Raw genomic sequence first — 13431 nt, forward strand, 5'->3', positions numbered from 1 at the left:
AAGGCAAACATGAACACATCACACTCGATGAGCGCGGACACGCGCAGTTAAGCGCCGCTGCAGAAGCGAGCGAAGTGACCTTCGTGCTGTTGTCTATTTCTTTCTCTATGCTTCAACCCTAACTGAGCGCCGAGAACACGCAGCACGCACAAAGCCACGAGCCGCCGACGCACCTACACTGCGTAGAATCTACCCCCACGCAGATCGCTGTCAAGATAGGGCCCGCGGGACCGCGCGCTACCCCGCTGCCCGCTACCCCCCCCCCCCCCCCCCCCCCCCCCCCCCCCCCCCCCCCTTGCTTCCTCGCTGGTGCCTCGAGCGCAACGGAAGGAGGCGCGCTTCCTCTCTGCTTTTCTTTCGCGCGCGAGACGCGGTCGTCGGCTCCCCTCGCACGCTTTCACTCGCACATTCAGCATACGGCCGCGCGGCTTCCCTCGCACGCTTTCACTCGCACATACAGCATACGGCGCGCGGCGACGTATGCTGTATGTGCGAGTGAAAGCGTGCGAGGCGCCGTATGCTGTATGTGCGAGTGAAAGCGTGCGAGGGGAGCCGACGACTGCGTCTCGCGCGCGAAAGAAAGCATACGACGCGCGGCGACGGCGTTATCGCCCTTGGACTTTATACGGAAATCTATGAGCCAAAACCAATTTTAGGCCGCAACGCGTCATAGACATCATCTTTAGATAGCAAAAGCGGATATCAAAGGCCATACTTTTGCTGGCGGAAACCGAAAATACGTAATAAATGTCGCCCCCAGCACTTTGGGCGGCCAATGCCATCGTCAAGCAACCAAGCCAAGCGACATGAAAAGTCAAAATGGCTGCTCGGGCCGGCGCGGTGTGGCAGTTCGCAACGTATGATGCGGAACGGTCCCACAGTTGCGACGTAAACAGCAGGGTTACCAATGCATTGGGTTCTATGGGAGCTGTGCCGGACCGGCCGAAACGACGTAACAGCCGGGAAAACGCAGCACCCGGGAACGTAACAGCGGGGTTCTACTGTAGTATGCTGTTTTCATATCTGAGAACTAGTGTAAGAAATTTGTACAGCCGAAAGCAAAGAGCTTAATTCACAACAATCAGAGCAGCCACAATTTCCATGGGTGAACTTTTGAACTTAGGTCAGCCCAATTAGATAAAGTTCGGGTTAAAATTCATTTTCCTTCCCACAAATAACTGCCAATGATGCAGCAGTAATATCCTGATTACCTTAATGCTTAAACATGTGAAGCAGTAAACAATCGTTTACTTGCTACATAGAAAGCCAGAGCACAGTCATAGATAGCAAGGGCAGTGCATTTCCTTAAGTAATAATAGACACAAGTAAAAAGAGCTTGGCAAGATATGCCCAAGGCAAAAGTGACAGGAGATGATGAAATAACAATCAATCTGGAAAAGATGGCAAGAACATTGCAACTAAAAAAGCTTGCAGCCCTTCATTTGCAATGCCTTGTGGCCTCAAATGTACTAAATTCTTGAAAGGATATCAACATAGTATTAATCCATAAGAAGGGAGATGATAAACAATTGAAGGAGTATAGGTATATTAGCTTGCTTTTGATACTGAGTAAAATTTTCACAAAGGTAACTTCAAATAGAATGCGGGCAACACTAGACTCAATCAGCCTGAAGAACAGATTTGATTTATGGGATTTAATGTCCCAAAGAAACACTGGACCTATGGAAGACACTGTAGTGGAGGGCTCCCAATTAATTTTGACCACCTGGGGTTCTTTCACGTGCGCCTAAAGCATAATACACGAGTGTTTTTGCATTTCGCCCCCATTGAAATACGGCTGCCGTGGCCAGGAATCAAACACACGACCTCGTGCTCAGCAGCTGAATGCCATAGCCACTGCATCACCGTGGCAGGTCCTAAGGCACAGGCTGGTTTATCAATCAGGTCATTGAGAAGCTCGCAAAATAAACTAACGCTTCTATATACGATCTTCATTGATTAACAAAATGTGTTTCATTAAATGTAGTTTTATGCATGCACTGCATAGGCAAGGAGCTGATGAAGCACATGTGAATGTGGCCAGTCAAGGTTAAAGGAGCAAGAAATGGAGTTGGTGGAGGTCATACAATGGAGTGGTGGTCATACAATGCGTATATACATAGCTGATAACAGATTGCCCATTTGAGCAACAGAATGGGTTCCAAGGGAGGGGAAATGCAGTCGAGAATGGCAGGTAATTAGGTGGTGCGAGGAGACTGGAAAAGCTGTGCTGCCATCTGCCATCGATGAAGATGATGAAAAACCAAGAGCAGAACTAAAGCCAAACCCTAATTTGACAGCAGTCTGTGCACCCTAAACGTTTGTGAAATTGAAAGCCAATACAATTTTGCTTGGTATGCCTTAGGAGAGCGAATAATTTCACAAGTTCTCATATGGTCCCTTTTTGCAGAGCAGTCTGCTCTAGAGGAACGAGGTGAGGCTTTCGGCGGCACGCCGCACCTTGCCTTTGCGAAAGCGCACGAATACGAAACCATTACCACTTCTGCCCTACACCTGTGCAATTAGCTGTCGGAAATGCAACTGAGGGATCACTAAAGCACTGTGCTCCATTCATGCTGCAAAATGTGGAGTGGTAGAGCAAAGACGTGTGCTGTAGTTGGCTACAAAAATGATGGCATATTATTAAGTAATAGAATGAATCTGTATGACCAAGTTCATGAATCGCTGCTTCATAAGGACTGCCTGTGTTACCGGGTCCTTGCAATGCACGGCTTTCCTCGAGGATATAAATATGTTCACTCATTCACCAGCGTTGTATTACTAACTGCCAAAGAAAGGACATCCATCCTGAAACTTCGGCAAGAGCGAGTACCGCTCGTTACACAGTGATAAAGGGAGTAGCGCCGCTTCCTGGCATAGTAAGTTTTTCGCGCATTATCTGCACACATCCACCCCAACTCACAGGCAAACTTACTCCCACTCTATAGCCAACGTAGCAAGAATAAGTGAATGAGCGCACACTTAAATCAATGTGCCGAAGCCAGGGTGACGGCAACTACACCGCGACAACACATGAATCTTCAAAGCGGATAGTTTCGTGATGGTCCACAGAGAAAGCGAGTGACTAGCGATAATACGTATTTTCTACAAGCTATTACAAAGTACAGAACATCCACGTTCCAAGCCTTATGCGCAGCAAGAACAAGTCTATCGCAACTGAGCATGCCCGCGAGCAATTGGGCAGAAAATAAACAATCCCATAGTGACCGCACCAAGGAACTTTACTGAGTCAGAAACTATGACAAGCCGCCGCTTCAAAGTGTTTGCCAGATAAAGAACAAAAAGCAAGACACACTGATCCTGATTTAATTCATAAGCGGAAAGCTTGGAATACATTTCTAGCCCCACTTTTAGAACAAGCACTGTGTGTGTGTATTATATATATATATATACGCTGCCTGCTCCATTAGGACAAGCTATATTGACCTCCGAAAGCGCTAACATGTCCTCTGAAGCTGTGGCCAAAGCTTCGTGTCAACCAGCCAATCACCGTCTACGATATCTGCCGAAACAGAGGTTTGCTGAACAGCACCGGGTGTCATGCACATCCATTGTAAACACGGAGGCAACGGAGGCAGCTGAGGCAAGCAATGGACGTGTCACCATGTGATCAAACATGGCGGCGCCCACGGGATCGCCGTGAAAAAGGTCTAGAGTCCTGTTATTTCATATGTATCAATTGACCACCTCTAAAGAAAACTGATAGAAATTCGTAAAGTTGTAAACAAAAATAAAGCTCAGACTCATTTCGTATAGTGATAAGACCAAAACTCAACAATGAGCGAGTGTATGCATTTTAGCTAGAAAAGTGTATGCAGAGCAGTGCTGCTACATTACAAGCATTACCATATTTGCACGATTGCAAGTCGACCCCCCCCACCATATCACATGTGTCAGGAAAAAAAAAAGGTCATACTCATGGGCGCATTCCATAACGAAAATTTCTTAGTAACATGTGGCCGGCAGTCAAGTCCAACGTGTTAAAAAATGAGCTATAAAGAAAGAGAAACGTGAACAGTGTCGACTCTTCCATGAACTATCGATACTCCCAGGAAGTGCCGCAGTTCCTAGGGTCAGTGCCGCTGCGATCGGAACAGCGGCCCTTCCACCAACTATCGACACCCCCATGAGTGCTGTTTGTGCTGTAAACTCTTTAAGAACACCCTTCTGAACAAACACGCAGAATAGCCGAACACTACGGGTAGAGCAGTAGAGAAAACATAAAATTGTAAACACGTTTTAGCGCCCCTGATAACTCGTTTCTCTCGCTTTTATTGGCGGTGCCATGTTTTGGTTTCGATTGTAATTTGACCCCCCTCCCCAAACTTCAAGTTTTCAAATCTTAAAAAATAGGTCGACTTACAATCGTGTAAATATAGTCGGCTTCTGATGCTTATGGTGTGGCCATTTTGGGGCAAGCAATGTTAGCACCATAACACATAAATCACTATTTCCACTTGAAAAAGAGCGACACACAACCTAGCAAGATGGCTATGTTGTCACAAGATGCGCTGATGAAAATACAGAGCATATGGCAGCTTTGTGGCTGCCACGCACTTCCCCACTAAAAAAAAAAAAAAAAAAAAAAAAAAAAAAAAAAAGCATCTTGCTAAATGTGTACCCAAAAATGTAATAACTTGTCCTCATTTGAATTGCAGTTGGAAGCACCCCTCACTCACTTGTCTTGACCCTAAGTCAACTGAAGTTTCTTGCATCCAGTTGTAATGCTAATTAGCCTACAAATGCCAGTCACTTTGAGCAGGTGTCTTGGGACACTGATTGGCTGGAGAACGCCGAATAACATTTATTGCTTTTATTTGAACATTTATTGCTAGGTGAGTGCGCAGTGACATGATCATGCGCACACCTGCTCCTTTCAGCTCTTTCCCCACCGCGCCCGTTGGGCTTCGTTAGCCCGCTATCAATGGTTTGAATCGCTGCTTTCGAGACCTTCTGCACCGCTCTTGGACACACTGCGCTATCGGACATGAAGGAGGGGAACTATATTTTTGTTTTCTAAGCAATTCGCATTTTTCCCGCCAGGCGGTAATTTTTGAACATGCTCCGAAGATTCGCAAACGTCCAAATGGAAAGCAAAAATGGCCTTCTCCGAGAGTGGCGCGCGCACTTCGTAAGATCGCAGATCTCGCGATTCTGCTGCGTCTGCGGCTGCTGTCGTTTCGTTGGACTTTGACTGTGAGAGTGACAACGACGCAAACCAGTCCGGAACATCTGCGGCCGTAGCCTGGCACACCCAACTGTAGTGCTTGCAGTTAAATTTTTGTAGTTTAAATCTGTTCAATGAAAAATTTAGATTTTTTCGGAGATAGTGCCTATTAGAAGGCAATACATTTTGCATATCTCATAATTTTTCTTAGTAAATACAAGCGTGTCTTTACAAACTTTGTTCAATTTTATCCCATAATCTTGATTCTGGCAATTTATATCTTTTTTATGACATACATCTCATTAATAAAACTTTTATGCATGAAAAGTGCATTCATTCTGCTTTTTGTTTATGTATTACATAAAATATTGAGTGCAGTAGTTCGTTCAGAAAAGAAAATCTGGCGTAACCTATAAAAAACACCTATTTTCCCCACGGTAGGGAAAGAGTTAAGCTGGATGAGAGCATGGCACACACCGCTCTGCTTGCTGCATTTCGGTCTCGGCTCATTACGTGTCTTTCCTCGTGATTTTTACAACAAGCGACATTATGGTGCGACATTATGGTAGCTAGTGACATCAAATTGTGCAACAAATTGTGACACAGCCGACGCGCTTACTAGGAGATAGTGAAACTATGCTTGATCTTATTTTTATTAGTCGCTCTATTGAAAATTCTGTAGAAAAAGGTATTTCAGATCATGAACTTGTCTACTTTTTTCATAATGAAACTTTTGCGCACACAACACGAAACCACAACGAAGAAGTACACAAGGACTAGCGCAGTCCTTGTGCTAGTCCTTGTGCGCTAGCCTTGTGTACTGCGCTAGTCCTTGTGTACTTCTTCGTTGTGGTTTCGTGTTGTGTGCGCAAAAGTTTCATTATGATGCCAAACCAACTAGCCCGCCTATCCGTTTTAATGCTTGTCTACTTTTCATGTCCCATGGAACGTTGCGATACTACCCTAGATAAAACAGTGATTGCGAAGGACTTTTCCCATGCCAGAGATGAAAATTTTTTGGACTACTTAGATCATTGGCTGAGCGAATTTGATGGGAATGACGTCATGGTGCTCTGGAATAAGTTCAAAGAAATGTGCCATTTCTGTCTCGATAATTTTATCCCAAACAAAGTCAAAAAGAAGTCCAAATGTAATCTGTGGATTACACGAAATGTACTGCAACTGAAACGAAAACTAAAAAGTTAGAGCGACGGCATGCCCTTTGCACTGAAATCCAGAACACTCAAGAGGCCTTGAATCAGGCTGTATGCAAGGCTAAGCAAAGTTATTTTCAATATACCCTGCCTGGCTTTATGCGCAGTGCACCAGAAAAATTCTGGAACCATCTAGCTAGTACAAAGAGACCCATTGATAGCATTGTGCACAACGGCGTAACTGTTACTGAGAATCAATGTATAGCGGAACATTTTAATCAATTTTTTCACAGCGTATTTCCAAGTGTCTCGAACCATGCACCCTTCGGCCATACCCCTTGTTATGTTGACCCTGCTGTTATATCGACGCCTGGTGTCGTTTCTATGCTGCTAAATTTAAAAACGAAATCATCACCAGGACCGGATAACATCCCAAACGCCTTTTTGCGCCGCTATGCAGAGATAATTGCACGTTTTCTAGTGCGCATGTTTAGTGTATCTTTATCTTCCGCCACCCTTCCCAAAGATTGGCGATTGGATCAGGTTGTACCGGTGCTTAAGAATGGCGAAGCGACATTAAGAACGAACTATCGACCGATCTCCCTTACTTTATCTTGCTGCAAACTATTGAAACATATTATAGCTAACCAGATAAAATAATTCTTAAGTGACAACAGCATCCTTACACCGGTACAGCATGGCTTTAGGAAGGGGTTTTCCACGGTCACTCAGTTGGCTTCAGTCATTCACAGCTTTGCTAGCATTCTTGATAAACCTGGTCAGATTGATGTTATATTCCTGGATTACAGAAAAGCATTTGATCTTGTTTGTCACCATAAACTAATTGAGAAGCTCGAAATCATAAAACTACCGCCATACTTAATTAGCTGGATCTCTGCATACTTAATTAAGCGCACACAATCCGTTAGCATAAGCGACTGCCCTTCAGATGAAGCACCAGTTGCTTCCGGTGTTCCTCAAGGCAGCATGCTTGGCCTGTTATTTTTAATATATATTAATGATATTGTAGAAGTAATCGCTCACCCCGTTCAATTAAGATTGTTTGCTGATTGTGTTTTATATAATGACATTAAATGCCACGAAGATCAAGTCCTCTTAAATTCTACCCTTCAGAGCATTCATTCCTGGTGCCAGCAGTGGAACATGGAGCTCAACACTAATAAAACAGTTTCTATGAGAATTACAAAAAAAAAGCACCCTTTACCATTTACTTATATGATCTTGCATCTCAACCCTTATCCGAAGTCGAGGAATATACGTAGGTACCTGGGGGTTATCATAACACATGATCTTTCCTGGAACAAGCATATCTCTACTACATGTGCTCCAGCTTTAAGAAAACTTGGTCTGCTCAGGCACAAATTAAAAATGGCACCTCCAGAAACCAAGCTGTTGGCTTACAACTGTATTATAAGGCCTACACTAGAATATGCGGCAATTGTTTGGGACTTGTACATAAAACGGAACATTGATGCATTAGAAAAAATTCTGCGAAAAGCTGTACGCTTTATATTTTCTAAATACAGTACAGACCACTTATAACGTAACTGCTTATAGTGCAGGACCGGATACAGTGCGGTCTTTTCAGACTCCCATTAATTTTCCCTTAGCACTCCATGTATACACGTATCGCTTATAGTGCAGTTGCGGGAAACGAAATACCGGTTACAGTGCGGCAGTACGTACACGCATGTTCCGGCGCAACGCAGAATCGGCGACCTTGCCATTTGAGAGAGGGTGAAATTTCCACCGCATTTTTTTTTTCTGTTCGCGCGTGACATTGAGGGGTCTCTCCTAAGTTTTTACTCTATGGCGGTGCCGGAGCAATGCCGGTAGGAGGTGCTGCCGCGTGAATTATTTCGAATTAACGAGATTCGACTGTCAATTGAATGCAAACGTTCTAGCCGCATTCCTCGACTGTCGCATACGCGTGGCAGCTTGGTGCACATGTTTTGCATATGTGCGGGCCTTCAAAATTGTTGCTTTGGTTATAGTGCGGTACCGCTTATAGTGTGGATATTCGCGACTCCGGTGACTTACGTTATAAGCGGTCTACACTGTACCGTCCAACTGACTCTCCCTCAAACTTAATGAAAATGAATACAGTAGAACCCCGCTGTTACGTTCCCGGGTGCTGCGTTTTCCCGGCTGTTACGTCGTTTTCGGCCGATCCCGGCACAGCTCCCATAGAACCCAATGCATTGGTAACCCCGCTGTTACGTCGCAACTGTGGGACCATTCCCGCATCATACGTTGCGAACTGCCACACCGCGCCGGCCCGAGCGGCCATTTTGACTTTTCATGTTGCTTGGCTTGGTTGCTTGACGATGGCATTGGCCGCCCAAAGTGCCGGGGGCGACAGTTATTACGTATTTTCGGTTTCCGTCAGCAAAAGTATGGCCCTTGAGATCCGTGTTTGCTATCTAAAGATGGTGTCTATGACGCGTTGCGGCCTTAAAATTGGTTTTGGCTCATAGATGTTCCGCATAAAGTCCAAGGGCGATAACGCCGTCGCCGCGCGCCGCATGCTGTAGGAGTGAAAGCGTGCGAGGTGAGCCGACGATTGCGGCGCGCCTTCTTCCGTTGCGCTCAAGGCACCGGCGAGGGAGCGAGGGGGGAGTGATACCTGGCAGCGTTGTGCTCTGGCTTCAACTGCGTACTACGCGGCGGCGCGCGTGCCGTATCTTGAAAGCGATCTGCGTTGGGGGCAAAGTCTACGCAGTGTAGGTGCGTCGGCGGCTCGTAGCATTGTGCGTGCTGTGTGTTCTCTTTGCGTTGAAGTGATAGACAACAGCACGAAGGTCACTTCGCTCGCTTCTGCAGCGGCGCTTAAATTCCTCACCCCAGCGTTTGACAGCGCGTGTCCGCGCTCATCGAGTGAGATGTGTTCATGTTTGCCTGTGGGCGCTGACACCATGTTTGTTAATTAGTTAATAAGCGAATGTTTACAAGTTTATACGGACAATAAAACTACTATTCTTACTTTGTATAGCTCATCGCAATCGATAGATACTTCGGCTGTCGGGCGAAACTACTTTTTGTGACACGTAAAAATTAAAATAATATTGTGTGCAGTTCAACACTACTCCCATTTCTCAATTTTTCCTGTTTCCCGGCGATTGCGTTTCCCGGCTCTTACGTTCTTTTTTTACGGTCCCGTGAAAAACGTAACAGCGGGGTTCTTAATATACAAACACTAAAATTGCGAAGGAAAATTCAAAGGATTAAGTTCCTCTATGTGCTTCAGAATAATCAGCTATCTCTTAATCCGCAACAATACATACAACCGCTAGCAGGGCGATAAACAAGGCACCGGCATGCCAAGTCATTAACTCCATATTTTGCCAGGACCAACACCTTGAAATATTCCTTGTTTCCTCGCACTATAGCCGAATGGAATAGCTTGCCGATATCGCTTCTTATTACCACTGAAAGCATTGAATGTATTGACAGCTGAACATGCGACAGTTGAAAAATGTTGTTTGCTTCTTTTTTATATTGTTTTGGTGCAGTGTTTCTGCAATTGTTATTTTTTATTTTCCTGCAATCATTCCATTGTAATTAATTCTTGTTATTTTTGTTTTGCTACTCATATACTCTTCCATTTCCTTGTTTTTTTCCTGTACTTCTGCCCCTCCTGCAAGGGCCCCTATAAAGCCTGCAGTATTATCTAATAAATAAAATAAATAAACCTTCACCTTTGGCCAGGTTTGCCTGAAAAGCAGTCCATGGGAGTGAGAAATTTTGTTCGAAATAACCATTGCGCTGTTTATGGAGTTCAAATTCACGGGAGCTTTTATCTATTCAAATACATAGGACCTTGCCGGGACCAACAGAGCAGTTCGAATTATCGAGATTTCACTGTATCCATCAAATTCTTGCAGACTCCAGCAAGGTGCATGCGAGCTAATCCAGCCTATCATGGCGAAGAAACAGCACAAAGACACAACAACAGCAACAGTGCTGTGTCCTGCATACTGTTTCTTCCATCTTACAGACTCTGCACTACACAATAATAATATGCATACATCTACAACTTACACAAAGTGCTGCTCAATATAGGAATCGCAGTGTGACAGCAGGTCAAGGCACCCATGGAGATCCGCAAATGCCCGTATGCCAAGGCAGTTTGATGGGTGTAGCTGAGCCTGCAGAAACTCACAGCAGGCTTCTTGGACGTCGCTCAACTGAAGCAGGTTAGCAGCAGGTAGCAGGGTCTGCCAAAGAAAAAGAGAGAAAAAAAAATTAACCTTAAACTTTACACAGCTCATCAGACATGATTTCATCCATTAATGCCTTTTCCATAGCTGCTTCTTGATAAACTAATATTGAAACATGCATCTACTACAAGAAAAATCTCAGTGGATAAACAGTCAGCAAAAAAGTGGGAGAGGATGTAGTGGTGCCACTCTATCCCCTCCAAAGGACTTGGTTGACCTCTGGTACGAGCTGGACTGCTGTATGACAAGGCATAATTTTATGCATGCACTTTCTATACAATGCATTTTTAGTCTTTGTCGAAATGGAGATTGACGAACAGGCGAAACAAAGGATTAATATTAAATTTCATGTGAAATTGGGCAAGAATGGTGCAGAAATTCATCTAATGTTTCAAAAAGCCTAAGTAAAGCATGCCCTAAAGAAAGAACTATGTTCAAGAGGGTCCAGCGTTTTTGGGAAGGAGACCCCAAAGATGAGGCAAGAAAAGGGCACCACTACACCTTGTGCAAAGATGTACACATCAATTGAGTGCATTCTCTTGTGCTCAGTGTCCGCCGAATGACTGTTTGAATGATATCAGAAGCACTTGGTTTGAGAAAGTTGTCTGTCCCCCGAATTTTGATTGAAAATTTGGAAATAAAAAAGGTTTGCACCAAATGGTGTGAAAACTGTCGACTTCTGAGAAAAAGCTGCAATGAAAAGAATGTTGCATTGATTGGAAAACTTCAGACAACATTGATGAATTTTAGCAAAGGGCTGTCACAATTGATGAAACATGGATTTACGAATAGGACAGCAAGCCGAAGTCACAGAGCAAGGAGTGGAAAAAGAAAAGAAGGGTGAGCCAAGGCAAAAAAAAAAAAAAAAAAGCACGGAAGAAAAAGCAAAAACCAAAGTAACGTTGATTGTGTTTTCTGACTGCCATGAAATTGTGCACTACGAATCCGTACGTGAAAGTCATACTCAATGCAACCTTCTAGTATGTGGAGATCTTCAAGCCTCTGAAAGATTGTCTGTGCCACGTGTGACCAAATTTGTTGAAAGAGGGCCATTATATTCTGCACCACAATAATGCCCCTGCGCACTTTGCATTGATAGTGCGTAAGTTTTTTGGCTTGCAATTCCATCACTATGCTTGGACACCTTCCCTACTCGTCGGATTTAGCCCCCGGTGACTTTCTTTGTTGTCCAATTGCAGACTGGTGATCTGGGGGCGCATTTCGGGGATGTGACGATAATTCAAAAAGAAATGTCATCACTGCTGAAGCGCTTAGAAGAAGAGGACTTCCGCGGGTGCTTTCAGCAATGGCAGAGGAGGTGGAACTAGTGTATGTGTCTAATGGGGAGTATTTTCATTGTGACCACTCTGGTGTATCAATATGAAGGTTTGTGAAATAAATCTTTTTTAAATGCACAGCTCGAACTTTTTGGACAGAGCTAATGTTTTTAACACAAAAGGAGGGACACTGCAAAGACAGCCTGCTTAAGGCGATGTAAATTGACTCATTAAAGCATTCACGTGAAAGGCGTTCTTTGAAAAGCAGCACATACCCAGTGCATTTGTGGGGCAGCCTGCTAATGCGTCAGATTGCTGTCTTTGAGGAACCCTTGTGACACAGTTCGATTCCACTCATGATCACAGAAACTTAAATCTTTTTTGTCAATGTAGAGCGACACATTGCCAGTGGCAGTTACCTTCCTAGTTACCCAAGTAACAAGGAAGGCACATTCCTCGTTATCCAAGTTGGCATCAAAGATATTAATTGAAGATCGGCACACACCTACTGGCATATACCCAGTAACCCAAGTTGGCATCAAAGAGGTTCATTGAAGACCAGCAAATACCGAGTGGCACATAATGCAGCCGTGGCCTAGTGGTAGAGTGCCTGCCTCGGCTGCAGAAGGTGGTGAGTTCGATTTCCACCACCGCTGGGCGCCGACTGGTTGAAATGGGCACAAGCGTACCCCGGCCTGGCATTCGACTTTCTCAGGGGTGACACGCTTGGGAAAAGAGCCTGCGCCCTAAATTCCCGTCGAAGCTCTCGTGAGCACAGAACAAGTGATGTTTGGGCTGCGCCCATGGCGGCCATTTCCCATGTGGCGCTCCAAGTACCTATTGAGGTGGGGATGCCTTTGGGTTGAGGACAAACACCCCTTTTCGAGCGTTGAGGTTCCATAATGGCCGAGCTGATCATGAGAAGGAAATTTACAGAAGAATAAAATTGGGTTGGAGTGCATACGGCAGGCATTGCCAAATCCTGACTGGGAGCTTACCACTTTCGTTGAAGAGCCAGGTGTACAATCATTGCATTCTACCGGTGCTAAGATATGGGGCATAAACTTGGAGGTTAACAAAGAAGCTCGAGAACAAGTTAAGGACCGCACAAAGAGCGATGGAACGAAAAATCTTAGGAGTAACGTTAGCTTAGGAGTAACGTGCAAGAGAGCGGTGTGGATCAGAGAACAAACAGGGATAGCTGATATTCTAATTGACACTAAGAGAAAAAAAATGAAGCTGGGCAGGCCATGTAATGCGTAAGATGGATAATCGGTGGACCATTAGAGCTATAGAATGGATACGAAGAGAAGGGAAGCGCAGTCGAGCACGACAGAAAACTACCGTAAAATTCCGAGCAAGCGCCCCCCCCTCGAGCAAGTCGAAATTACCGGCAAAGTTAGGGGGGGCGCTATCCCGGAACGGCACCAAAATTCAAGATGGCCACGACAAAATTTTCCCGCAAAAAAAAAAAAGAAGCGCAGTTGGAATAGCATTAAAATTTTATTGAACATGAACTTTATTAAGCCAAAGATTTGTTAGTGGTGTTTATCACTCTCAATACCACCGTT

At 44.8% G+C, this 13431-nt stretch overlaps 1 protein-coding gene across 2 annotated transcripts in view; it reads right to left on the reverse strand.

Moving 5' to 3' along the window:
* LOC119437003 (ring canal kelch homolog) overlaps positions 1–13431 on the reverse strand; it is a 58430-nt gene that overhangs the window by 34072 nt on the left and 10927 nt on the right. For both annotated transcript variants that reach the window (XR_005189172.2, XM_037704060.2), the window contains exon 4: positions 10405–10580. Coding sequence is in view for 1 of the 2 variants with exons in the window: in XM_037704060.2 (XP_037559988.1) it covers positions 10405–10580 (176 nt within the window). In the remaining variant the exon portion in view is untranslated. The remainder of the gene's footprint in view (positions 1–10404; positions 10581–13431) is intronic.

Source organism: Dermacentor silvarum, chromosome 1, assembly GCF_013339745.2.
Source record: "Dermacentor silvarum isolate Dsil-2018 chromosome 1, BIME_Dsil_1.4, whole genome shotgun sequence".
Lineage (NCBI taxonomy): Eukaryota > Metazoa > Arthropoda > Arachnida > Ixodida > Ixodidae > Dermacentor > Dermacentor silvarum.